This window comes from Tinamus guttatus, unplaced genomic scaffold (genome assembly GCF_059628265.1).
Source record: "Tinamus guttatus ecotype Peru unplaced genomic scaffold, ASM5962826v1 Tinamus_guttatus_pri_ptg000085l, whole genome shotgun sequence".
Lineage (NCBI taxonomy): Eukaryota > Metazoa > Chordata > Aves > Tinamiformes > Tinamidae > Tinamus > Tinamus guttatus.
In genome coordinates this window covers 1,763,707-1,776,846 of record NW_028288619.1, presented here as the reverse complement: position 1 = coordinate 1,776,846, position 13,140 = coordinate 1,763,707, and the positions used below count along the sequence as shown (strand labels likewise).

The 13,140-nt window shown below is 46.7% G+C and overlaps 1 protein-coding gene and 1 long non-coding RNA gene across 2 annotated transcripts in view; one reads left to right on the top strand and one right to left on the bottom strand.

The window, feature by feature from the left end:
• The window catches only part of LOC148595589 (uncharacterized), a 569,244-nt gene extending 568,243 nt beyond the window's left edge, over positions 1–1,001 (top strand). Inside the window, exon 2 of the long non-coding RNA XR_015913123.1 lies at positions 945–1,001. This is a non-coding gene — a long non-coding RNA (uncharacterized LOC148595589). The remainder of the gene's footprint in view (positions 1–944) is intronic.
• ELOVL4 (ELOVL fatty acid elongase 4) overlaps positions 1–9,350 on the bottom strand; it is a 29,431-nt gene extending 20,081 nt beyond the window's left edge. Inside the window, exon 1 of the mRNA XM_088520302.1 lies at positions 9,066–9,350. Within this exon, the coding sequence (XP_088376428.1) occupies positions 9,066–9,162 (97 nt within the window). The 5' untranslated portion in view covers positions 9,163–9,350. The remainder of the gene's footprint in view (positions 1–9,065) is intronic.
• Between the last annotated feature and the right edge of the window lie 3,790 nt (positions 9,351–13,140).

Sequence of the window (13,140 nt, the reverse complement as noted above, 5' to 3'; positions counted from 1 at the left end):
ATGCATTCCTAGTCCAGCGACAACCGCAAAACTTTTCTCAAATGTTACAAGTTACTGGGTGAAGATATACTAAAACCCCTCCCTTCCAGGTTACAGTTTTGTGAATTAGTTAAAAAACACTATGATCAAACCTGCATCTCTTTATTTCTAAGGAAATAAACCTGCTTCAAAACAAAATGAAAAAAACACCCAACACTTGGACAAGCTTAGCTTCTACAGTGGGTTTATTTGTTACCACTGTCATTCAAACTTTTCTGATTTCAGCCCAAACTGTCTAGTAGAGCTTAGGAGATGCCATTAGCTTACATCACTGGGGTGTTTCTTAAGGTACTATGAAAAAAGCTGTAGGGGTATTAATGAACTGTAATCTACACACACGGTGTATGAACATTTTATGTTGCAATAACAAATTAGGCTATGGTCCACCTAATATAATTCACCGGTTATAGTGCTGAAGGGGGTGAACACATATGAAATCTTATCTGTAGACATTTTTTTCCCCCCAGATCCCCCTCAGTTACAAGCTAACTTCCTTGGTAAACATCAAAGGTTATTTACAACAGAATTCATTAATAAACTCTGTAACGTCTCAACCACCACAGAGTGTGCAATGTGTGCTGGGTGCTCCAGCCTCACAGGACTGGTATGGGCAGCACTGAAGTGCCTGGCTGGTGACTGGTGGCTGGCACAGGGCAAGGCCACCTCTGTCTGCATGGCAGCCCTAGTGCCACAGGATGATTTGGGCTGCAGAAGGGCTTTCGTAGCTCCTGGGTACAGTGACCAAACGCGTGCAAACCAGCAATCGAAACCTACCCTGAGGCTCCCAGGGAGCATTAGCAGGAAGCTGCACCTCAGCCCTCTGATGAACTGCCCCTTTTCTTCTGTATGCATCACGGTGAGGATGCTGCTCAGCAATCTTAGAGGAAGAACTTCTTTAATGTGAGGGTGACAGAGCAGTGGAACAGGCTGCCCAGAGAGGTTGTGGAGTCTCCTTCTCTGGAGATCTTCCAAACCCGCCTGGATGCCACCCTGTGCCACGTGCTCTAGGTGTCCCTACTGGAGCCGGGGGGTTGGACTAGATGATCTCTAGAGGTCCCTTCCAACCTCAACCATCCTGTGAATATGATTTTACAGAATGTTGCAGCTGTACAGAGTAAGTAAAATCTGTAGAAAAACTTACAGAAACCTATTAGCTCCTACATTCAAAGTTCAAGGGCAGAAGACATGAGGTACATTAGGTCTTCTCTCGGCCCAAGACAAGAGAACCAGCTGAAGCCTCCACAGAAGGAACACTGGAAAAAATTTACCGCATTTTCCCTCCACATGTCCTCAGTGAGGCAGCACTAGTGACAAGACTGGGGAAAGGAAACAAAAATGCAAGCAAAGACAACTTGTAACACTGTTCTTGTTTTCCAAACATGAACTAAACTGAGAGGTCTCATGCCTCAAAATGCGATGGTCTCTCATTCACTAACCATAGCATTAGTAAAATAATAAACTTAGTAGTGAGATAATATCATACCCAGACGACTGCCAGAACTAAGTCTCTTTGCTTCTACAGCCATGCTACAGTCATGGTAACATACTGCCCCAAACTTGAGTTTCCCTAGTGGTTTCTGAAATACAATTTACCACTCTTGACACAAAAGCTTATGTATTACTAATACTGAGGTCAAGGGACAAAAAAAAATCTTGTCTAAATATCAAAGCATTTTGGGGGTACTCTAATGCAAGTACTTTTATTGGATGCTGCTGTTCCATGTAAACTATTAATACATTAAATGAAAACTGTAAAAAAAAATGCTTATAAAGCGCTTTATTTACAGCACAGGCATTCAGTTTAGCATCTGTATTGCCTATTTTTTTTTCTCCTTTACAATCATATCTTAAACCATTTAAGAACAGGTCATTACAATGATGATTTAGAACTATGAAGAAGTAAAGAGATAAATGCCCTTCACCTAGTAACCTTATATGAGCATTCAGAAAACAATACAAAGATCTCTCATATTTCCATTTCTCTTTCCAGAGAAAGTAGTAGATAATATCTGTAGTTAGGGGAGAGGAAAAAAAAAAAAAAAAAAAAAAGGAGAGAGGGAGAAAGAGAGAGGGAGAAAGGAAAAAGAGCAGGAAACACCATACTCGAGCAGGCAAACTGAAGCATACCTAGGACCCAGAAAAAAAAAAAGATACTTTTGAAAGCCTGCAGAGAGCACTAAGGAACCCCCTTAAGGAAAATAAGATAGAAATAAAGCAAACAGATCTGTTTCAAAGGGCGGGATTACGCTGCAGCAGAGGAGAACACCGGCGAGGTGGATAGATGCAGCAGAGCTAGAGAAGCGGCTCAAGGTGCAAGTGGAGCACGTTGCCACAGGGTGAAAGGAGCCTCTGGAGCAGGAGTCCCAGATCCAACCAGTGAAATGGAGGAGCGGAGCTGCCAGCCCATGCGCTACCTGCTGCAGCTGAGAGGAGTTAGTCCCGCGGGCCGGCCATTACCCCGCATCAAACGCGAGCCAACGCGGGGCAGCCTATTCCCCCTCACCTTCCATGAAAGGGAGGCCAGGTGGCTCACGTTTATCTTTAGGATACAAACACCCACAACAGGAGTCCATACAAGGCCCACGTTGCAGGCGGTGCACCTCTCGGCTGGCCTTAGAGTTACTTACTGAGTTACCTGTGACCGAGGGAACAGTACTGAACAACCCTCTCGCAGCTGCCACCTAGGTCAACGAAGTCCTCGGTTTCAGAGCTGCCTTCATTTATGTCTTTAAGATCGCAGAAGGCCTTGAAGCCCCAGTGCTCTGAATCACTGGGGTCCTGAGCACAGCTGCACCTACATCACACCTAGACAAGGTCCAGAAACTATGTGCCCGCCACCTATATCTTCCTCAAGGAGTGTTAGTCAAGTAGAAAGCCTCAGGTAGCTCGCACACAAAATAATACCTTGCAAAATGCAACAGTAGCTTCAGTGGTGCTTTAATATATAGCCTGGAAGAGAGGCATCAACTCCTGCCTTGTAGCAGTCTGCCGCTCAGAGCGGTGCACTTCCCTGACAAGGGCTGACCACCCCGCCACCTGCTTCCCAGGTGGACTCCCTCACACCAACACTCTCTATTAAACCAAAGCTCCTGCTCTTCTCACAACCATCTCTTCATCTGCTTAGATTAACAAACGCTCATTTAGTTCCAGGTTCTCAGGCCATCCATACTCAGCCCCGTTTGCCTTAGCTCAAGAACTATTCTGCACACACCACAGCAGCATTTTCCCCCAGCCCTATGTCCTACCACATTCTTCCTCCCAAAGTTTTTGTAACGTCAGCATGAACCTTTAAGTTACTTTCATCCAAGCACTCCCTTAATCCTTCCCACGTGGATCTAATAACTCCAAGCACCTGTCCAGACTGGCAGAGGAAAAGTGGAGCCTTGCCTCACCCACTCTCCGTGACAAGCCCTTAGAAGGAACTACAGCCTAAGCTGCCTACATCTTCCTCTATTAATCATCCAAAGAGAATATCTTTCTCTCCTAGCATTCAGGTAGCCTGACAGCCATTTTGGGTTACACAGGATGGAATCGCTGTCTTGAAAACAACCTTTTCTTGTCTTCCACAGCTCTACCCCAGCCCTACTACAAAACTCTACCCCTGAGCCCAGCATAAATACAGCATGACACAGGCAACTTCTAGTCATAACCAGAGAAGGAGGAAAAACAAAAGGTCCAGCCACCTACAACCAGCAGCTCAACCGCTAAGCTTGATTTATGTAACCAGTGCAGTCCTCAGGATTGACATCTGGGCCTCGTACCAAAAGCACTCCAGTCATGAGGAATTCTTTGCCTCTCACTGCAGTCTGTGGCTCCTCGATCACCACAAGGTGCACCTTTGCACCTCAGCAATGTTGTGCATCCTCGTGCATGATATGCCAAGACATCATATGCCAAGAGGACATGATATGCCAAGAACTCCACACCAGTGAGTTATGTTGTTCTGTAATCCTAAACATGCAGTCATCTGGGCATTCACAGTATTTACTAAGGTCATGCTGCTAGCTTGTTTAAACTCAGTATAAAGAATTTTCCCAACCTTTTTCAAAGAAGCTACTTTAACAAAATCCATAACATCCAACATCTTCTGCGGCTTAGGGAAAAAAAAAAAAAAAAAAGAAAGCTACATATACACAGTCTTACAGAAGTCTCCAGAACTCCAGTTATGTCCTTCTCCTGTCCAGCTCTCATGACAGGATCATCTCTTTTTTCTGCCACCTCATTCACACATTTTCGCATTTTCCTTTGCTACCAGGACATGCTGGCGAGCGCTCTAACAGAAATTCGTATTGCATTCTTGTTGATGTTCTGCGAAGGCTTTTTTTCTGTGTTTCTTCTCATTGCTGAAGCTGAGTTGTGGATGATTATCTACAACTGTTCCTCCTTCATTTCAGGAAAGAAATCACTCACATCCCTCAGTTTCTCTTTGTATCAGCTTTGCTTCAGGCTACTCCCTTCAACTCCACTTCTTGATGCTCAGTGATCCAAAACTTCCATGTAGAGATTTCCACTTCACAACTGTTTTTCTGACTAATGCTTCCTTTTGCAAAACTGATTGTATCTATTTTGTTCAGGTGTATATCTTCCGAGTTCTGCAATCTAATGAAGCCTGTTTCTTCGAGAAAAGTTACATCTGCAAACCAAGTATTGTGTCAAATCACAGTGTGATGCTCAGTGAGCCCTTCTAAAGCTTAGGAACTCATTCTGCTTTCTTCTGTCAAACAGGCTTCATGGATCTTTATCTCATTCTCTGTTCTCTCTTCCCATCTCCACCTTCCTAGGAACTGCAACAAGGATTCTTCCAACTTCCAGCCTTGGTGCAAAATCTCAAATACAAGGTACTACTTCTAGTCAGGTAATTCCACTGTTTTGCTAATCACCCCAATGGATTTCCCTAAAGCACAGATACTCAAGATTCTATAGCTATACTTGGTTTTTGCATAGGAAAAGAATGAGGGAAAAGAACATGCATTTTCTTCTGGTTCTTTGTTCTCTGGGCTGAAAAGATGGTATGTCTTAATTTATTGAATATCAGTACATTTAAATTATAGGCTAAGATTTTCCTGCTAACATTTTTTTGCATCAATTTGAGTTCCCATGGAAGCAGCTTCACCTGACCACTTTCAAGACAAGTAGCTGCAAACTTTTCCCTGCCTTCGCCATCCTCATTGACCTACACTTCTAACCCAGCCTATAAAAGCTACAGCTGGTATCTCTCTTGCACAAGATGTTTTGAAGATGAACTTTGAAGACTGTCCTACCACTGAAGTGAAAGTTTGCATCTTTCTGCTCTCTCCTTTCTTCTCGATGGAAAGAGTCCATAATCCTATTAAGTGCAACAGCTGTAAATAGGTGCTGTTCCAAAGCAATCCCACGTGGCCTGGGATGGCCCTGCCTCACTTCAGTTCTGAGCTCCAAGAACAATCATCTTGCCCAAAGTCTGTAATTCCCTCCATTGTTCAGCTTAACGCATTCAAATTAATCAGCTCCTCCAAAATAAGTATTTGGGATTTGGGGTTTCACAAGCCTCCTTTTCTGGCCATAGTCTCCCATTGCCCTTTCCCACATGTTTGTAGACTCTTCACTCACAATGGGTATTTCCACATTCCTCTTTCCTGGTCTGTGTCCTGAATTATTCACCCTAATAGTTCTCTCTGCTTCAGCCTGGAACCTCCCTTTAAGTCACTTGTTCAGTCATCTAATCATACCCTTAATCCCTCCTGGCAAATCTAAGCCTGACCAGCTATGTGAGCTGACAGGGAGAAGGGAGCCCTGCCCTGCCTACTGCACTTGCCCATGCAGAAATAAGGGCACGAAATTCCTAGATCACCTTCCCTGATACAAACTGCCCCCCTGAACATCCTCTCCTCTCTTGATGACTGCCAAGAACACGTCTTCGTCCTTTCTAAACTTTCTTTAAAGTTTATGGCTTCCTAAACACTCTCCTTCAGACTTCTCAGGAATATCTGATTACAGCAGAATTTATGGCTTTCACAGAAAAAAAAATAATCAAAGAATGGGAGAAAAGTACTGTTTCAAGATATTAACATGGAAAAAGTTTAGACACTGTTAAAATTGAAAATTCATTTCTGAGTAATATATACAGGCAGGAGGGAGTCAGGATATTGTTATTATTTTCAAATAGTCTTTAAATGCTTTTTTTTTTCAAAAGGACTGAATTGCTTTGAATAACACATTTATGCTAAAATTTGAGACATCATCCAAAAAACAATTACTTGGACCCATCATACACACTCAAAAAAAATCAGAAAGGGATGGTTGATTTTTAAATAACACAATACAGAGAGGGAAAAAAAAGGTAGATCATTATAGCATGGAAATAAAGTGGCACAGGACTCAGGGGGACATGTGTCACAGTTCTACACAGTCCCATCAAGGCAGTCCAGCGCTACAGAAGATTCCTGCTGTTGGGAAGGTCCAGCTGAATATTGAGGATAGAGTTAAGACAGACTTGGGTGTCCAGTACAACATAGAAGTGAGAACTAGAGAGAATAACTAAGTTCGATTTTATATGAATGGGAAATCTTTGTGTAGGAGTAGTACTGAGAATAAAGTTTCTTCATATTTTATTGTGTAATTTTGCTGTGTAGTGGTGTTTCAGTACTTATTGTGTAACGCTATTGCAGGGCATCATTTGTTGAGCAACTTTGCTGCGTGGTATAGTTTTATATTTAATGATATTGAACGTTAGGCAATGATCTTGCATGCCATAATTTATGTTGTTTGTTGAGCAACATCACTGCTGCAGGTTTTTTTCGACACAAAAGTGAATTGTATGAATTCACACAATAGCGGTGAATTCGTGATTTCAACATGTATTCCCTTACAGATGGCAAAGGGAGACAATTCATGATTTTTTTTCCCTGAATGAAAACATATCAAAGTGCAGCAAACTGAGCAGGTATTTATATGGAACTGGAACTTAGGACATTAAGACGTTATTTTGTTATACAGTAATGCAACATTGCCTCATAGTGACACCTTCTTATCCAGAGTATACTGTTACTTCATTGTATGGTATTACATGGTCCACATATCTCTGTCTAAGAACTACAAAAGAACTTTTACACACTACTGAGTACGAAAGTAACATGATTATGACACAACTTAGTTCCTATCCAAAATTATACTTGCAGGGAGCCACCAAAATCCAGAACCTGAAGAAGATCTCGCAACCCTTTATGCAAAATACAACTGATAAACTTCATTATTGTGGAATCCCATGTTACAGCAATACTACTGAACTCAGTTTCCTATAATTAGGAAAAGCTTCCTTCTTCTACTATAATTAGGAAGAGTCTTGAGCAAATTTTAGATGTCAACACAATGGCATCCTTGTACCGCTTAAGATTCTCCAAAGCAGCAGTTTCCTGTGTGTAGTGCTAACCTAAGTTACTTATCTTTTTATCACTTGCACAGACTGCCATTTTTATCCTCTCTCCCCCTTGTTCAGAGTGCGTCACTGTTGCTTACAACAAGCGTAGTCCATATACAAACTTAAAGAACGTGTTTGGCGTCCAGGAAAAATACTAGCAATCAAAGTCTTTTGCAAACAAAGCAAGAAATCTGAGAGAATATTTTGTACTCATGTCTATTTTTATATGCCTCTTAAAATGCTACTGAATGACTAGAAGAGCATTCCTTTCGTGCATTACCTGGTAATCTACGAACAGTCGTGTGGAGCAAGAGAGCAAACCCTGCTGGATTACAACGAACTGCTGCTGCAGCATTTTCATCAGATCTCATCCTCAGGCAGGTTTGAGGTGCAGAACAAAACCACACATGCAAGTTTAATATCATTCTTAGGATATGTCAAAAAATAAGATAGGTTGGGAATCCAGAATATGCAAAAATGCGCTCCCAGCACCTATAACATAAGATTAATTTATTATCTAACAGATGGCATAAGGGCGGGGGGCGGAAAAGAAAAGAGTGCTGATGCAGTAGGGAGCTTCCAGCATCTATAACCAAAGCCCCGTATTTTCAGTTACCACACTGCCACAAAATACCTACATTCACTCCAGAATTTTCTCCATGAATTTCTAGCTTTAAATCATAGTAGCTCCAGACCTCAGCACTAATGCGGACAGCTACAAAATGAGGAAAGTGTCCGTGCACTATCATGCTTTATTCTTGTCAACTGCTCGAGCCTGCTCGTAACAGCCAAGCGTCACAGCAAACGACTGCCTTGTTGCTGTCCCAGTACTGAAAGCTGCTTCCCACATTTCTCCGCATTTACAAGGCATTTTCTGCCCCTTCCGCAACCTCTACCCTGCGGTTACGGGTTGCCAGAACAGAAGTGGGTCATACCAAGAACGGGAAAGCGCAGAACGAGCCCAAGCGCGCTTAATGCAAAATTAAACGCTCCTACTTTGCGCTCAGCGGTTCCTCAGCGCCGTTGCTGACCTGCAGCGCTGCAGAGCGAAAGCTGCCTTCCCCTGCGGGCGCCGCAGCTCGGGAACCACGGGCCGGCCCCGCGGGCAGCGCATCCCGAGCGGATCCCCAGAGCGGCTGCCTCCGGCCACGGCTCTCCAGGCGGGACGCACGCAGCGGGCAAGGCTCCGCCAACGCGATCCCGCTGCTTAGCAAAGGCGACGGGTGCGGGCCGCAGCTCCATCCATCCATCCATCCATCCATCCATGCAGCTCACGGCCGTGGGGCCAGCGCCTGCGTGTGCACGCACGGGGGGAGCCCCAGCTCTGCGCAGCAGGGATGCCTCCACGCCCCCCGTGGCAAGGGCCACGATATGGGGCGAAAAAATATAAAATGGGATAAAATGGAATAAAATGGAATGAAATGGAACAAAATGGAACAGACTGGAATAGCGGGAGGACAGGAGCCCCGGCGCCGCTCCCGGGCCGCAGCGGGAGCCGAGAGGCCCCCGGCCCCGGCCGGGCCGCTCGCCCCGGCCCCGCCGCGTCTCCCGGGCAACGGAGCCATTTTGACCGCGGCGCGTCCGCGCGGGGGGCGCCGGCGGCCCCGGGATGGCGGCGGCTCCGCGTTACCTCGGATGCTCCAAGTCCAGCGGTAGAACTCGAGGGTGTCGTTGAGCACGCTGGAGACGAGCCCGGCGGGCCGGGGCGGCTCTGCGGCGGCGCCCATGGTGAGCAGCAGCAGCAGCGGCGGCGGGGCCGGCAGGACGTGTCGGGAGCGCGCGGTCCGTTGCCTCTTGCGCCGGGGCTGCTGCTGCTGCTGCTGCTGCTGCTGCCCTGCGAGGGCCGGGGATGTGATTTAAATCGCGATCTCTCGGTGTCTTCCCTCCAGACTCCGCCTCGCTCCCGTCACCGGCTCCCGTGCCCCGCAGGGAGGGAGGAGGAGGAGGAGGAGGAGGAGGATGAGGAGGGGGGGCCGGGGGCGGCCGCGGCACCGCAGCGCCCGGCGCGGAGCAGCGCGGAGCGGCCGCCCGGTCACGTGAGCGCGGCCGCCCCGCGGCGGCACCGGCCGCGAGCGCCGCCGGCCGCGCCGCGCACGCGCACTGCGGACAGCGCGGCGGCAGGTGCCGGCGCCGCCACGCGCGGGAGCGGCCCCCCCGGCACGCGCGGGGTCACCCCAGCGGGACGAACTGCCCTCCAGTTTCGTTTCCTTATTTTATTTTATTTTATTTTATTTTATTTTATTTTATTTTATTTTATTTTATTTTATTTTATTTTATTTTATTTTATGTCATTTTATGTCATTTTATGTCATTTTATCTCATTTTATCTCATTTTATCTCATTCTATTTTATTTCATGTCATTTTATCTCATTTCATTTCATGCGCTCTGGATTTTCCCTCCTTGTCCCCTCCCGCAGCAGACAGGCTGCCTCCAGCTGTTTGCGCGGAGATGCCAGTTTCCCAGCGGGCTTCGCCAAGAAACCTCATCTAAAGTCACGTCCCCTCCCGGCCCCCTTGAGTACAACGGCAGTAACAGCGGGAGCTCCTCATCCCACAGGGACCAGCAGCTGGGGATGCTTCCCCGACCAGCACTTCACCTTTTACCCAGCCTCCTCCCACCACAACCAATTTCACATTTTCATTTCCCTCCAGGTCCCATGAACTGACATTTTTATGGCCGTTTTATGGCACGGCAAGGTCGGCCAGCCACTGACGGCTGCAGGAAGGTGCCGGTGACATCCCAGTTCGCACATCCCATGTCTCAACCCGCATCTGCCTGATGTCCGTGCGCCAGCTCCTCCAGACTCGTTTTGCCGCGGGCCTCCCCGCCGTGAGCCAGGCGCTGAGGATGGTGCCCAGGAAGGGTTTCCCCGTTGAGGGGAGCTCCTCCGTGGCACGGGCTCTCCTCCTGGCATGCGGCTGACGGGCCGGCTTTGCCATCCATCCCTCCCGCCCCGGCTTTGCCCCTCGCTGTGAGCGCCGCCCGTGCTCCTCCTCCGCTCACTCCCCACCCCGGGGGCTGTGGCCTGGCCCCACCGATGGCAGAGGCGCTGGGCCTGGCTCCTTGCTCCCTTGCGAGCCTCTAGCTTGGAGGCCAGCAGGCGTTGGGAAGCAGGGAGGCTCCTCAAGAGCTGGGATCTCGTGCACCAAGAAAAGGAAGAGGAGCTACCTCATCCCCTGAGGGCCTGGATGGAGCTACCTCCGATCAGCCCTTGAGGGCCTGGACGGAGCTACGCTGGTCCCTGGAGGCCTGGATGGAAAGGGCTCTCCGTTTTATCCCAGTGCTGCTTGACTCTTGGCCAAAGCCAGGTTGCCACATGCCCACACACAGACAACATCTTGTTCTCTCGCACGGGCAGTCGGTGAGAGCTCAGCACATGTGGCACCGAATGGGATTAATTTCTGTGCAGAGGTCGCCGATGGTTGCGGGAGCTCCCGGGGGAGCTCTGGGAGGGCTCTGGCATGGGCAGGAGGCAGGGCACACGCGAGCTGTTCGCGGTGGTGTGGGGCGAGCTGAGCTCCCCGAGCCTCAGGGAGGCCAAGCTCCTGCTGGCGGCCGCAGGGCAGCGAGAAGCCTCAGCGTGCTGGTGTGGTGGGGACACCCCTGGTCCCCTGGTCCCTGACCAAGGGCGTCTCCAGCACAAGGAGGAGATGTCCACAGCCCGCCAACAACCAGGACGGAACCATGCGTGTTCCCAACAAGCTTTATTTATAGCATGCCGCAGATATGTATGCCTCTTCATTGAAATGATTATTTATTTATTCTATGGTAGAAGTTTTCTGGACAATTGTGACTGGTAACAATGATTGCTGATAAAATTTCTATATGATTCGATTTACTCTTTCATCTAATTCATGTTAGATATTTGTTCTTTGATTGTGAAAAATTTATCTATATTGGCAATATGGTTGTGCATGGATAATTTTACAGAACAGTTCAGTCTTGAGAAGAGCAGCAACAGAGCGTGGACGACAGGTAGAAGATGACTTTCCTAATTAGAGTAATTTCTTCTGTGCTTAAAGAATCAACATAAACTTAAAAGAAACTAACAGATAGAATAATTTCCAAGGAAGATCTGCAAAATGATAGGCAGAAAAAGATTATTTTTAATGCCATTCATCATTCAAACTTGCCCTCTACATGGGTAACCAACATGTTCCTACAACCCGGTATCTCTGAGCAAGTTCAGGCTGGGAAAGGCCCTGCTGCCGCCACCCCTGGAGACCTGGGATTTCCTGGGATTCCCAACTGTGGGTCCGGCCACTTGTCCAGCGCCGCAGGGAGCCTCTGCCAGCAGCAGCGGTCCAGAGCGTGGCAGGATACGCGCGGATGGTAACGGGAAGCTGCGGGACCGCCTGCCCCAGGAAGGTCTCCTCCCAGCTCCTGTTAGGGGTTTGCTCATACTCCGAGGCACAATTTAGATTCCTTCCAGACCCTTTCTCAAGAGACAACTTGATGTTCTCTAGAGGTCTCTTCCAACCCCAACCGTTCTGTGATTCTGTGATCCAAAATCATTTAAGCCACTTTTGTTTTTTCCGTGCCAAACATAAAGAGCAACAGAAATATTACAAACTCCAGATTATCAGTATATTTAGTAACACACAGGAAAAAGGATTTGTTCTTAAATTTCAAGTGAAGCTTGTTTTACTACAGTTCATGGATAAACAAAAGGGTGCTCACTGGGGCTTAGCTGCAGGTTAGCAGTGAGATTGTTGTGTGGGGAAAAAGTGAAACACAGGAATGCAAGAGAGATGCTATTTGTGAAATCTATTGGGAAGAAAGCGGCCTGAGGATGTTGCGCCTGATGATCCCTCAAGACAGCTCCCAGGAAGATATGAACAGCAGTGAAAGAACTTTGCTTAGCCACAAAGGGAGTATTAGCAACCAAGGACTTTCCCAGCGGGCAAACCATAAAGGCATGAACCAGTTTATCTGACAGAGATGTAAATGTCACCCTCTGTAGTATGGGGATAACTATTTCATTTACTGGGGGAAAAAATGCATATAAATATTATACTTGTATTAGAAAAAGTGGAATTACCTTAATATTGAACTTTTTTTTCTGCATTTTATTTCATAAATGCCTTAAAGAGGAAAAAAATGTTGGAATAATCAGTTCACACAGTGTATGAGATTTCCTTACATAATCTTTCAAATCTGCACGCTCCTCGTATTAAAACTTTCTGGCTGATATGCCATATATAGACTGCCAAAAAGCTTGTCTGATCTTTGAATCAACAAGTGCAGGCTTAAGTATATACAACAATGATACAACAGTTCTCTGCTTCAGGATCACTTCAATTCAATAAATGTTGGTGAAGTCAGTTCTCTACTATAAAAACCTAAAAGAAGCTATTTTCAAACAATCATAATTTTATTAAAATAATAATACTAATATCAGCAATGTATCTTTCATCACTAAGTAGTTTTTTTTTGTTAAGTAACACATAGAATCATAGAATCATAGAATCATAGAATGCTTAGGGTTGGAAGGGACCTCTAGAGATCATCTAGTCCAACCCCCCTGCATACGCAGGGACACCTAAAGCACGTGGCACAGGACTGCATCCAAGCGGGTTTTGAAGATCTCCAGAGAAGGAGACTCCACAACCTCTCTGGGCAGCCTGTTCCAGTGCTCTGTCACCCTCACTGTTAAGAAATTTTTCCTTAAGTTCCTATGGAATTTTTGATGTTTCAGTTTCC